Raw genomic sequence first — 14,413 nt, forward strand, 5'->3', positions numbered from 1 at the left:
GAATGTTCTCTTGGACACAGGTCTAGAACATTCCATCACTGCAGAATGCTCTCTTGGACACAGGTCTAGAACATTCCATCACCACGGAATGTTCTCTTGGATGGCACAGATCTAGATCTCACCCTGACGGCCAGAGGTTTTCTCTAAAGATGGATATCTATGTGTGTACGTGTTCAGAACTGAGTTTTCTTCTTCCTTAAGGTCTTTATGTATGATATACTCCAGGCCACCAAAAGCAGTGTATCAGAAACAACTAGAGTTCTCAAGTTTGACTTTAAAAAGGCTTTTTGGTTTTTAACGGATCACTCAATTGAAAGAAAACATAAAAGGTCTTACACTTGAGCTTTGTGTGGATCATCTCACATACCTGAAACAATCCAGCACGGAACCCACCACATCGTCCGCCAGGTCCTTGGGAAGCCGTCCGGCTATTCTGCCAACGCTGAAAGAGAAAGGCAGCACATCACTCACACCTGTTGGTGGGCACACGTTGAGCACAGGTCGACAGCCTGGGGCAACGCTCCTTCTTTAGGGGATGGGGGGCCACGTGCCTGTCTGTGGGGAGCAGTAGGGTAATAGGGATGGGAGGCCACATGCCTGTCTGTGGGGGACAGTGGGCTGATGAGGATGGGGGTGCCACATGCCTGTCTGGGGGTGGCACTGGGGTGATGAGGATGGGGGAGTCACATGCCTGTCTGTGGGGGGCAGTGGGGTAATGAGGATGGGGGACCGCATGCCTGTCTATGGGGGCAGTGGGGTACTGAGGATGGGGGGTGCACATGTGTCTGAGGAGGAGAGTGGGGTGATGATGACACAGGAGAGGGGGTTGCACTCCTGTCTGTGGGGGGGCAAAGGAAAGGAACGTTTAGAAGGTAAAAAAGTCAAATCTGGTGCACGTTGGAAGAGTGCAGGTGCATACCCTTTGGCTGCCGACCACCTCACAACTGTGTCCTTGTCCTTCAGCCCGGCCAGCAGCTGCTCTGCAAGAACAGAAGTACCAGAATCGAACCATCGCTCTAGATAAAATTCTGAATCGTGCAGCATGGGCAGCCCACTCTGCACACTACTCAACACCCACCTCGAAGGAAATCACCCCAAGACTCATCATTCTAACCACAAGAACAGAACATTCCCATGTTTCTAAACAGTCATTTAAAACCAATTTTTGCCACCATTCTTAGAAAGTAAATCCAAATATCAAGAGCATGACAGAGTAAGGTAAACTTTCTTCACAGCACCTTAAAAAGGAGTTCTACAGTGGCCAGCCAAGCCCTTCCAGCCACACCACAGAGCCATGAGGCCAGTCACCTATGCCCCCGGGTTCTGTGTGCCCCCCAAGTTCTGTGTGCTGCCAGGTTCTGTATGCCCCCCAAGTTCTATGTGCCGCCAGGTTCTGTATGCCCCCCGAGTTCTGTATGCCCCGGGTTCCATATGCCCCCCAAGTTCTGTGTTGTCCCCCCCAGGTTCCATGTGCCCCCAAGTTCTGTGTTCCCCTCCCAGCTCCATGTGCCCCCCGGGTTCCATGTGCCCCCTGGGTTCCGTGTGCCCCCAAGCTCTGTGTTGCCCCTCGGGTTCCATGTGCCCCCAAGTTCTGTGTTCCCCTCCAAGCTCCAAGTGCCCCCTGGGTTCCATGTGCCCCCTGGGTTCCATGTGCCCCCCAAGTTCTGTGTTGCCCCTCAGGTTCCATGTGACCCCAAGTTCTGGGTTCCACTCCTGGTTCCATGTGCCCCCTGGGTTCCATGTGCCCCACCGGGTTCTGTGTTGCCCCTCGGGTTCCATGTGCCCCCCCCCCAGGTTCTGTGTTCCCCTCCCGGTTCCATGTGCCCCCCAGGTTCCACGTGTCCCCTGGGCTCTGTGTTGCCCCCCGCCAGGTTCCATGTGAGCGAAGAAGGCAATGGAAGGTCGGAGATGATGACCACAAAGGGGAGAGGTGGCAGTGAGGTCACGTGGCATGCATCGGAGGGGCTGGCAGGAAACGGCAGGAGTGTGCGCGTGAAGCAGTTAAGACGCAGCCTCACCTCTGTCCAGCCAAGCACCAAGAGCACCGCACTGAGAGGCTTACTGGACATCCCTCAGGTAGAACCTCCTAAGAACGAGTGGCCTAACTTAGGGGGCCAAGGCTTCCACACACCTATCACGTTCTCCACCTCCTCCGGCACGTCGTAATCTTCCTCTCCATCAGGAGTCCCAGTGTTAGGCATCTGCTTCTTTTGGCCCTGGGTAGAAGGCTTCAGATTAGCAGCCAGCGACCGGCAGCCACGCTGATACCTGTGCAGAACATAAGCCTCCTTTCAAATCAGTCCTTACAACCTGGAACCTAAAAATGAAATTATCTTACTTTATCAACAAAGTGAAAAGACAACCTACAGACGGAGAGAAAATTTTCAGGAACCATATATCACATAACGGTTTAACAGTCAAAATATATATAAACTTCTACCACTTAACAACAAAAAGATAAACAACCCAAACAAAAAACTAGCAGAAGACTTGAACAGACATGTCACCAAAGAGGATATTCAAATGGCCGACAAGCACATTAAATATGTTCATCATTAGCCATTGCTGCTGTTAGTTGCCCTCAAGGCAACTGACTCATGGCAACCCCACGTGTGCAGAGTAGAACTGCTCCATAGGGTTTTCAAGGCTGTGATCTTTCGGAAGCTCATCACCAGTCCTGTTCCGAGGCACCTCTAGATGGGTTTGAACTGCCAACCTTTCTGCTAGTGGTCGAGCACTTAAGCGTTTGCACCACCCAGAGACTCCTCATTAGCTGTTAGAGAGATGCAAATCAAAACCACAATGAGGCATCGCCTCGCCGCCATTAGAATGGCTGTGATCAAGAAAATGGAAAACAAGTGTTGTTGAGATCCTGGCGGGAAGGCCAAATGATGCAGCCACCGTGGAAAAGTTTGGCAGTTTTTCAAAAAGTTGAACAGAGAACTACTATGCTGTTGCTGTTAGGTGCCGTCAAGTTGGTTCAGACCCATAGCCACCCTACATACAACAGAATGAAGCACTGCCCGGTCCTGCGCCATCCTCACAATCACTGTGATGCTTGAGCACACTGTTGCAGCCGCTGTGTCAATCCATCTCGTTGAGGGCCTTCCTCTCTTGCGCCGACCCTCCACTTTACGAAACAGGATGTCCTTCTCCAGGGACTGGTCCCTCCTGATCGTTGCTGCTGTTGTTAAGTGCCATCGAGTCAGTTCGGCACCTCCTGATCACACGTCCAAAGCACACGAAACAAAGTCGCACCATCTTCGCGTCTGAGGGACTACTGGATGACCCAGCAGTCCCAATCCTAGGTATATACCCAGGAGAAATGAAGACAGGAGCACAAACTGAAACCTGTATACCAACGTCGAAGGTAGTATTTTTCCCAATAGCCAAAGGTGGAAACAACTATAATGTCTGTCAACAGATGAATGGATAAACCAAATGAGTACATACACACAGCCGAATACTACTCAGCCAAAAAGAGAAATGAAGTCCTGATGCATACCACCACAATACCGGTGAATCTTGAAAACATCATGCTAATTGAAATAATCCATTGCTGTTGAGTCAATTCTGACAACATAGCATAGTGACCCTATAGGACAGAGTAGAGCTGCCCCTAAGGTTTCAACGGCCATAATCTTTACAGAAACAGACTGCCACATCTTTCTCCCATGGAGCTGTTGGTGGGTTCAAACCACCAACCTTTGGGTTAGCAGCCAAGCACTTAACCACTATGCCACCAGGGCTCCTGGGTGAAATAAGTCAATCAGAAAAGGGCAAATACTGTATGATCCCACTTACATGAAACAAGCAAATATACAGAAATCAAAGACTACTGATGATTACCAGGGGTGGGAGGGAGGGGAAAGGGCATTTTTTGTTTTAGGGGCATTGAGTTTATGTTAGTGGTGGTGGAATATTTTGGAAAAGGATAGCAATAATGGTGGCATAACATGAAAAGTGTAATGGAATGTTATTGAATTGTAAACGTGGACATCATGCTGGCGAATGTTTTGGTGTATATATTTTCACCACAATAAAAAAAAAAAAAACTAAATTATCTGGATGATTGCAATCAGCATGTTACTGTGACTTCCAGTGTTAAAAGATGCCCATGAAAATCCTACACACTTTGCAGAGACATGATGGAAAGGTAGGAAATAGAAGCACTCACCGTCACCAACGTGAACAGCCTAAGCACAGACCACACATCTGCATCTGTCCTGTCTGAACATCCTTGCAAGACAAAGTCTCCGTTAAACAAAGTTGGATGAACACAGATGATGACGTGAATGTGCACAACATGTGAGGGGTGTTCACACAGCCGTTTATGCATCCTCTTACAGGCAGACACGCGCCTCTCCAAGCCAAGTGAGTTCATGCTCCTAACCTCCCCTCTTCAAGAACGGCACCCCATCCACAGCATGACAGGCCAGACACCAAGGCCCTTGTCGCCCTCACACTCCCCCCCCATCTGCTGCCCACTTCTGCCAACTCTGCCATGGCCCTTCCACCAGCACCTCTCCCTGGGTGTGGCCACAGCCTCCTAAGTGTGGTGCAGGCCCCCGCACACTCCCAACATGGGAGGCGCACCTCACAGAGGGGCGGCCAGGGGAGGCTGGCACACAGGCTCTGGGCCCAGCTCCCTGTCCACTTAGCTGTAAGACTCTGCACAGGTCCTGAACCTTTCTGTGCCTCAGTTTCTCCATCTATGAAAGGAGAATGCTTATATTTAGAGTCCCAGAAGGAGAAGAGAGGGAATGGGACAGAAGCAAGAGCTGAAGAAACAACGAGCGAGAATTTGTCAAATCTGATAAAAGATATCAACCCACAGATTCCAGCTCTGGAAATTCCAAGGAGAAAAAAAAACAAATACAAAAAAATGCATATCTAGGCACATCACAGTCCCAACTGCTGAAAGACAAAGATAAAGAGAAACGTCTTAAAAGCAGCCAGAGGGAAAAAAGGCCCATTACCTCAGGCAACATCAATAAGAATGACACAAACTATGGAATCCAGAAGATAATGGAATGACACCTCTGAAGTGCCAGGGGGAAAACCGCCAGCCTACAGTTCTATATCCAGCACAAATCTCTCTTAAAAAGAAGGTGAAATAAAGATATTCCAAAACAAATAAAAAACTGAAAAATCATTATCACCAAACCTTTGTTCCAAGAAATACTAAAGGACACTAAAAAAGTAAATACGTGGAGAAATACAGAAAAAGTACCAACTGCTGAAGAAAGAATAACAACAAAGTACTGCAGGGTTAAGAACATACTTAGAAGTAAAATATATAGCTACAATTTAAAAAAAAAGTTGGAGATGGTAAGTGGAGTTAAACTGTTTAAAGTCCCACGCTGCCTGGGATGCAGCATGTTCTAATTTAAGGTAGACTGTAAGGGCACATCTTGTGATTTCTACGGTGATCACTAAAAGAATGACACTAAAAATGTAGCAAAAATCAAATAGGGGAGATAAAATGAAAAAATTATAAAAACAAATAGCAAGATGGCAGACTTAAACCCAACACCTCAACACAAAGAAAACAAAAATTCTCACAACTGGGCCAATAAGCAACATCATGATAAATGGAGAAAAGATTAAAGTTGTCGAGCATTTCATTTTACTTGGATCCACAATCAACACGCACGGAAGCAGCAGTCAGGAAATCAAGACACATTGCATCGGACAAATCTGCTGCAAAAGACCTCTTTAAAGTAGTCTTTTGCAAAGATGTCACTTTAAGGACTAAGACATGCCTGACCCAAGCCATGGTGTTCTCAATTGCCTCATATGCATGCGAAAGCTGGACAATGAATAAGGAAGACCAAAGAACAATTGATGCCTTCGAATTATGGTGCTGGACATGTTATCAGGAGGGACCAGTCCCTGGAGAAGGACATCATGCTTGGTAAAATAGAGGGTCAGCAAAAGAGAAGACAACCCTCAACGAGATGGACTGACACAGCGGCTGCAACAATGGGCTCAAGCATAACGATTGTGAGGATGGCGCAGGACCGGGCAGTGTTTCACTCTGTTGTACAGAGGGTTGCTATGAGTCGGAATTGTCTGGATGGCATCTAACAACAACATATTAAGAATTACATTCAATGTAAATGAACTAAACACTAGAGTTTAAAAAAGATTGTCAGACTAAATTAAGGAAAAAAAAAACAGAACTCAACTATATGCTACCTGCAAGAAACCCACTTTAAATAGAAAGACACAGGATAAAAGGAAAAAGACATACCATGCAAATACTCCCAGGTGGAGTGAAGGGGCGGCCTGAGGTTATATTAATACCAGACATAGCAGACTTTACCACAAGAAAATAAATATTTCATAATGATAAAGGTAATCTTAAACAAGTACGCTCCTAGTGTCACATCTTCAAAATATATGAAACAAAACTGTCAGAACTGAAAGAAGAGATCGATAAATCCACAATTATAATTGAAGATTTTAACCTACCTCTCTCAGTAACTGACAGAACGAACAATTCAGTGAGGACACAACTGTGCTGCCCGGTATGGACACACAACCCCATATAGTGCCTGAGCATCATTAATGTGGCTAGTCTTAGTGCAAAAGGAAGAATGTCAATGATCTCACTAACACTTCCTATTGCATACAAGTTGCAGTGATATTTTAGATCTGGATGATACATCACGTAAAACACACCAACACGTTTTTCTTGTCATCACCCCAGCTTCGATTATTCTACCATGAAGATGTGTAGTTGGAGACCAACCAAAATGAAGACTGTTCCTTTCAAACCAGAAACACTTTTGAGACTAAGAAAAAGGTACAGTAAGAGATACTTTCCATTCATCAGTCCTGCCATTGCCACCTGGAACAAAGGAGTCACAACACCAACCAAGTAAGCCGCTCTGAGCATACTCGTGCTTCCTCCACCCACCTCCACTTCGCCACCTTGGGTTTCAGGAAGGTCAACCCCAGCCGCTGGACGAGCTTCACCCCAAGTTTCCGGAGGAGGGTTTGGTTGCTCTCGGAGAGTCTGCAGTTATTGAGGCACTCGAGAATGGTGGAAGCTGAAACGACAACACGTTAGACCCAGCGTGGTGGAAAGCTTCTCATGATCTCCAGCTTGCCTCATCAGTGTTTGGCAGCTGCGGCACCAAGACCACACCGACTGGGCAGACCCCTACAAGTGCGCGGTGCGATGACTGACCAGCTAGGGTCCCACGTGAGCAGCATGTCTGGAGGTCAGCAGAACAAATGAGAGTGCCCTAGAGGGATGGATGTTCTGGGTAAAGAGAGCAGCCCAGCAAAGGTGAAAGACATGGTGTGAATTAGATGGGTTGGTTGTTTGCAGGGTGAGTCCAGGACTACAAAATCAAGGAGACAGGCGGAGGACGATGGGCCTCGGGCGGGGGGCAGGGGGACTCGTGTGCCGCGGCGGGGGCCTCACAGGCCAGGAAAGGAACAGAGGGGAGCCAGGCCAGGAGAGCACAGAAGACGGCATCGCCTGCTGGCAGGGACACGGAGGCCTGGGTGAGACGGAGTGACAGGGAAGACTTCACTGGTTCTTGGGAGATGGGCTTGAGGTAAGATGGACAAGACTCTGAGACCCACTGAATGTGGGAAAAGGGGAAAGAGGAGGAGTACAGGATGAAGCCGAGAGCTCAGCCTGGGGCAGGTCTAGGGTCTGGAGTATGGCCTGGGACACGGACAGACGTGTGATCGCCCAGTGTCCGGGTGTCACTGAGCCATGGGAGGGTCCTGGTGGGCACAGGTGCTTTCTGTCCACACTTCGCAAATGTCTGTCTTTAGAAGCAAGTCGCCGTAAAAGGTGGAGACCTAAGCAGCAGAGAGTGACCTGGGTGACCCTTGAAAGGCATCTGTACGCGCAAGTCCACAGGGCAGGCGCGCCCATGGGCTGAAGTGTGGAAACGCGAGCAGCCACTGCCCACTGCTGGGAGTGATAGGGGCCCCAAGGTAGTGTTTTTACAGTGTCCCTGTCTCATAAAGGACACACTGGACTGCACACAGAGGAAATGAGAGGATGCTCAGGGTGGAGGGGTACAGGTAAAGCAAGATTGGCCATGAACTAAATTCTGAAGCTTAAACAGAAATATGGGGGTTTATTATACCAGTCTCTCTTTTTCCTATATGTTTGAAATTTGCCTAATAAAATTTTGAAAGGAAAAAAAAAGCCTCTAGTATTCAAAACAGAAGCTCAGGCATCTTCTAAAGCACAGAGCTGTGAGGAACTTCTCTTGGCACAGGCAGTAAACCTTTCTGCAGAGCGAAAAGCTGCACTTCTGCACTTATCTTCATAAACTGAAGTTCCACCTAAAGTTCAGAGAGGGAGGCAGAAGGGCAGAAGGTGTGGCCACTGCTCCAGGGGTGCACAGTGTTCCTGGCACCAGGGGGCAGGGTGACCTTGGCCGTCTCACCCCCACGAGGTGTTCCAGGACCAAACACATGGAACATGGAGCCAGGGCGCCATGAAACACCTCGGCCTCCAGTACAAGGCCATATGCAATCTCCTAAATTTCTGACAATCGGGGATTTCACTAGAAGTCCAATTATTAACACACATAAACACAAAAACAAACAAACAAAAAGAACTATGACAGTGTCCAAATGTACCAAGTTACAGATTTTTACACCCACGAATAAAATGTTAAGCAGACATACTCGATCATATATGAGCAAACTCACATCACAAACGTACCCTCTCTTAAAAATAAACCTTACCATAGGGTAAACAGTCTTCACGTTTTCCATGTTTAAATATTTGTGCCTAAAAAAGGAGAAAAATCCTTTCACATTGTTGCAAATACTTCTATAAATTTAAAATATAAGTTACTGGAGCAATTTACTGCACCTTCCAGAAATTCTTATTCACCACGAAATAACGAAGGAATAGTATCAGTGCATGACAAAGAAAGGGCTTATGACACTGCACAGGCAGTCTTGCCAAGATGCCATCTCCCAGAGCAAGGAGGTGACCAAGCCCAGCACTCAGGCAGAGGTGGGAACTACGTCCTATCAGGGCATCTTGGGAACGAGCCCAAGCTGAAGGTAAAGGTGTCAGCCTGGCAAAGGGAGACTAAGGAATCCCAATGGCTTTTTAATTACCTGTGTACAAACAAAGATATCAACAGGTGGAAGTCACAGGTCACATGACTTCACACAAAGTATGGTTCCAACATTCGCCCTCGGTCAGCAGTGAGAAGCAGCCCCTCCGCCCTGGAGCCCAGTGGCAGGACCAACTCCCAGCAGGCCCATCGCAGGCGTCCAGACCCTCCCAGGGGTCCCAGCGTGGTTGGTGACGGCGTCTAAGCCCACCGTCGGGTTACCTCCCCGTGCTTGCAGGCGCTCCTGTGTCACCTACAGGCCTCGCATGCTGCACCAAAAACCAACCAATCTGATGGGTCAGGCCGAGGGGACATCGTATCGTCACTAGAACGCGGACGCCAGCCCTCCTTCCACTTTGAAGTCGGGAGGACAAACAAGACTCTCTGCATAAAAGTACTCCAAGCCCCTCACTCAAAGCATCCTGGAGCCGCAGACATTAGGAAACCGCTGACAAATGTCTTTTCCTCCAGAAAACAGCACTTTACTGGCAGGTGAAGCCAGCTACCGCCATACATAATGTGACGGGTCCCAGGCCAATGGCTGCTGGAACCATCCCTGTCCCCCGACGGCTCTGCAAACTGAGAACAAGGCTGGGGCGTCAAGGAGGTTCACGGGACAGGGAGAAGGGCGGCAGAGGCACACGCCAGCCCCCCAGGGCCTGTGCCACCTGCCAGCACCCACGGCCCACACAGAACAAGCAGTGCAGCAAATGTCCCACCCAGGACCCCACGACTCAGCCACATGTGCCACCCAGAACCCCATGGCTCAGCCACGCGCGCCACCCAGAAGTGCAGAACTCAGCCACACATGCCACCCAGAACCGCAGGACTCAGCCACGTGTGCCACCCAGAACCCCATGGCTCAGCCACGCGTGCCACCCAGAACCGCAGAATTCAGCCACGCATGCCACCCAGAACCGCAGGACTCAGCCACATGTGTCACCCAGAACCCCATGGCTCAGCCACGCGTGCCACCCAGAACCGCAGAACTCAGCCACAGGTGCCACCCAGAACCCCACAGCTCAGCCACGCGTGCCACCCAGAACCACAGAATTCAGCCACGCGTGCCACCCAGAACCACACGACTCAGCCACACATGCCACCCAGAACCCAACTCAGCCATGCGTGCCACCTAGAACCGCACAACTCAGCCATGCGTGCCACCTAGAACCGCACAACTCAGCCACGCGTGCCACCTAGAACTGCACAACTAAGCCACACGTGTCACCCAGAACCCCACGGCTCAGCCACACGTGCCACCCGGATCCCCACAACTCAGCCACGTGTGCCACCCAGAACCGCACAACTCAGCCACGCGTGCCACCCAGAACCAAGACTCAGCCACACATGCCACCCAGAACCCCATGACTCAGCCACATGTGCCACCCTGAACTGTAGGACTCAGCCACGCATGCCACCCAGAACTGCACGACTCAGCCATGCATGCCACCCAGAACCCCACGGCTCAGCCACACGTGCCACCCAGAACCCCATGGCTCAGCCACGCGTGCCACCCAGACAGGCCATGGGAACTCTGGAATTTCTCAGAGGGCCTGATAGCTTGGCAAAGCCCTCATGACACCACACTCAGGAGCCCACTCTGGGAGCAACTGCAGCTCTGAGCAACACAGGCAGCCAGCCGTGAGCTCCGCCCTGGGCCTGGAGTCACGAATCCAGCCTAACAGCTGGTATTCAAAGCCCTCGGCAGAGCGACACCATCTTTCATTCTTTCTCCCATTACCCCTCCCCGCAACAACTCAACCCCCGAAAATGTGGGCTCACCATGCCCGATTAGGGGGTTCAGCAGATTTACTCCACCCCATCTTCTCACAACACAGACGCGAGGGACACACAGGGACTACCCGACAACTGCTCAGTGCTGAGACAGCGGGCGGGGCCCTGACTTCCACATGCTTCATCTAGCACCCCCACGTCAGGACCTGGTAAACCATTACCAGCTACTTCATCTTGCTTTACGAGGGAAGCACCACCCGGATGCCCGGGCTTCTTCCTCATGGATTCTGGAAGAAGTCAGAACCGCGCTTCCAGGAAGGAACATCGACCTGCAGCTGGCGAGCTGGGTGTGGTGTGGAGCCCCATGTCATGACTTCTGCACCGCCCCCACCCCCCACCACCCCCGCCCCCTCTCCCACCTGAGTCTGGAAGGGGGCTGCCTACGGTCAGCCTCCTGCTGCTCCCCAGCCCTGGCTGCTAAGACAGAGGGCACCTGAACCCCAGATGACTGCCCACTGTAACCTAGAAAGGTGGCCTGCAACCAGGAATAAGATCATCGTGTGAAATGCTTAATGGTCCAGGTAATCTGATCACGCACAGCTCAGCTCCCGAGGGGAAGCGCTCTCACCGGGGGCCCGGCACCTCCTGGGTTGCGGCTCATCTTCTAGGCCACAGACAAGCACTCTCTCCTGGGCCCAGGGCACCTCATGGGTCAGACCTCTCAGCCAAATGCTCTCTCCTGGGCCCAGGGCACCTCATGGGTCAGACCTCTCGGCCGCAGACAAGCGCTCTCTCCTGGGGCCCAGGCACCTCATGGGTCAGACCTCTCGGCCACAGATAAGCGCTCTCTCCTGGGGCCCAGGCACCTCATGGGTCAGACCTCTAGGCCACAGATAAGCGCTCTCTCCTGGGGCCCAGGCACCTCATGGGTCAGACCTCTAGGCCACAGATAAGCGCTCTCTCCTGGGGCCCAGGCACCTCATGGGTCAGACCTCTTAGCCACAGACAAGTGCTCTCTCCTGGGGCCTAGGCACTTCATGGGTTGTACCCCGTCCTCTCGGCCGAGGACAAAGCTCTCTACTGGGGCCAGGTCACCTCATGGGCTGCACCCAGTCCTCTTGGCCTTGGACAAGCACTCTCTCCTGGGGCCAGGGCACCTCACGGGTCAGACCTCTCGGCCACAGACAAGCGCTCTCTCCTGGGGCCTAGGCACTTCATGGGTTGTACCCCGTCCTCTCGACCGAGGACAAAGCTCTCTACTGGGGCTAGGGCACCTCAGGGGTTGCACCCTATCCTCTCGGCTATGGACAAGCACTCTCTCCTGGGGCTAGGGCAGCTTGTGGGTTGCAACCCATCGTCTCAGCTGCGGACAGCCCCCAAGAGCTTCACTGGTGCTCCACCTACTCGCACACCCACTAGGCAGGTGGCCTGGAGCCACCACACCGGGTTTTCCGATGTGGACGACAAAGCTTACAAGACATGCAGTTAGATAATTCTAACTTTAAATGAAGTGTCAAAGTTCAGAAAACTAATCTGGCAGAATTTCCACCCTGAAGTGCCACTGATCATCCTGGGTGCAAGGAATTCAAAATGCACGGCACGGCCCCTCCTGGGAACAGTGGCTTCCCGAGAGCCCACCTCTGCTCTAGCAGGAAGCACTATCAGAAGAGCTGGAGGTGGTGGCGGCGGCTGCAGGCCCTCCCAGCCATACCTCAGTGACAGCAGCAACACCCTGCGGCCACCCAGCTGCTCAGCCAGGGCAGCCACGCTCTCCCTGCCTCCTCCCTCCTGCTCCCAGAGCGCAGGGTCAACGCACACTGGCAGGACACAGCCAGGACCACCCTGCGTGCTGGCAACTCGTAACACGTGAAGACTTAAAGCCAGCATTACAAAATATCTGAAAAAATTACAAGGCCACAAGTAAGAAAAACCATTCAGGTTTAAATCAACTTTCAAAATGATACTCAGTAATCACATGCTTAAATAAAACTGCAGATAATCTCTTGGTGTAAAAATAATTGCCCGCATAAATTCCACCAACTTTTCCAGAATTGCAAAACACGCTCTATTATGCCCACAGCTTTAGATGACAGTCAGGCAGAAACACTACCAGGGAGATTCCACCTTACAGCTTATAGTTGGCAGCCGGTAATTCTCAGCACCAGAGCTGCCCCCAGGCACCCACAGGCAAGGCCAGGGCAGAATGCCCACGCATCACGCATCACGTCGAGGGAACAGCCCCTGGCCACGCAGCAGGCAGAGGCTGTTGTGACTAATAACACACACAGTAGTCATGTTTAAGCATTACTGAAGTCACAGAATCTACGACACATTTTCTGCCCACAGATACTGGCCAGTACATGGTGCAGAATTTTCCAGAAGGATAGAAGGGAATCTAAGCAAAAAACAAAGTGAATCAGAAGTAGACTACATTAAGGACTGACGGAGAAGACTTATGTTTCTTCTTACCTTGAGGAAAAAAAACCAGCAATCGACAGGAAAATCAAAGCTGTCCAAATCGTGGTCCAAAGAAGAAGCGACAAAAACACAGCAGGATTTTGAGCAACAGGCACACTAGGGGACAGAAGCCGCCTGACAGGAGGACCAGGCGCAGAACCCGTGCACAAGCGCAGGGGTCAGGACACTGGGGGACAGAAGCCGCCTGACAGGAAGACCAGGCGCAGAACCCGTGCACAAGTGCAGGGGTCAGGACACTGGGACTGCAGGGCAGAAAACAGAGCCCCTGAAGTGAGCAGCGTTATCATAACAGCGTGAACGCCGCTGCTTCTATACGCTGCAAACCAGCAATTCTACTTTGAAGCTAAGGACTTAATCGAGGGAACAGACTGAATGTAGATGCTGTCAACTTGGACAATGTGAAGTGAGGGAACAATGACACTGGCTGAGAGGCAGAGGTGGGCAAGGGCAGGAGACAGGGACAGGAGAGCAAAGGCACGTGTGATTTCCTCTTACCAAGTGTGGGGTGCGGGTGGGAGGCACTGAGGAGAGCGACGGCGGAGGAAAGGGTATCTAAAGTTACAAAGGTAACCAAGAGAGACCGATTACCAAAACTAGGAGGTGGCAGGAGGTGGTACAAACGAGCTGGTCACGGGCGTGGTGGCAGCGCATGCAGAGGTGACCATGGCACATTGAGACAGAGCAGGTCACCGCTGTGGTGGCAGAGGATGCAGAGGTGACCACGGCACATTGAGACAGAGCAGGTCACCTCTGTGGTGGCAGAGGATACAGAGGTGACCACGGCACGTTGAGACAGAGGAGGTCACCTCTGTGGTGGCAGAGGATGCAGAGGTGACCACGGCACATTGAGACAGAGCAGGTCACCTCTGTGGTGGCACAGGATGCAGAGGTGACCACGGCACGTTGAGACAGAGCAGGTCACCTCTGTGGTGGCAGAGGATGCAGAGGTGACCACGGCACACTGAGACAGAGCAGGTCACCGCTGTGGTGGCAGAGTGTGCAGAGGTGACCATGGCACGTTAAGACAGAGCAGGTCACCGCCATGGTGGCAGAGGATGCAGAGGTGACCACGGCACATTGAGACAGAG

General features: G+C 51.3%; 1 protein-coding gene across 1 annotated transcript in view; it reads right to left on the bottom strand.

Moving 5' to 3' along the window:
- Positions 1-14,413, bottom strand: part of TBCD (tubulin folding cofactor D) — a 200,748-nt gene that overhangs the window by 155,968 nt on the left and 30,367 nt on the right. The window contains exons 9-13 of the mRNA XM_004374331.2: positions 8,731-8,776; positions 6,926-7,058; positions 2,132-2,268; positions 920-980; positions 368-442 (exon numbers count right to left, since the gene is read on the bottom strand). Of these exons, the coding sequence (XP_004374388.2) occupies positions 368-442; positions 920-980; positions 2,132-2,268; positions 6,926-7,058; positions 8,731-8,776 (452 nt within the window). The remainder of the gene's footprint in view (positions 1-367; positions 443-919; positions 981-2,131; positions 2,269-6,925; positions 7,059-8,730; positions 8,777-14,413) is intronic.

This window comes from Trichechus manatus, unplaced genomic scaffold (assembly GCF_000243295.1).
Source record: "Trichechus manatus latirostris isolate Lorelei unplaced genomic scaffold, TriManLat1.0 scaffold00028, whole genome shotgun sequence".
In the NCBI taxonomy this organism is placed as follows: domain Eukaryota; kingdom Metazoa; phylum Chordata; class Mammalia; order Sirenia; family Trichechidae; genus Trichechus; species Trichechus manatus.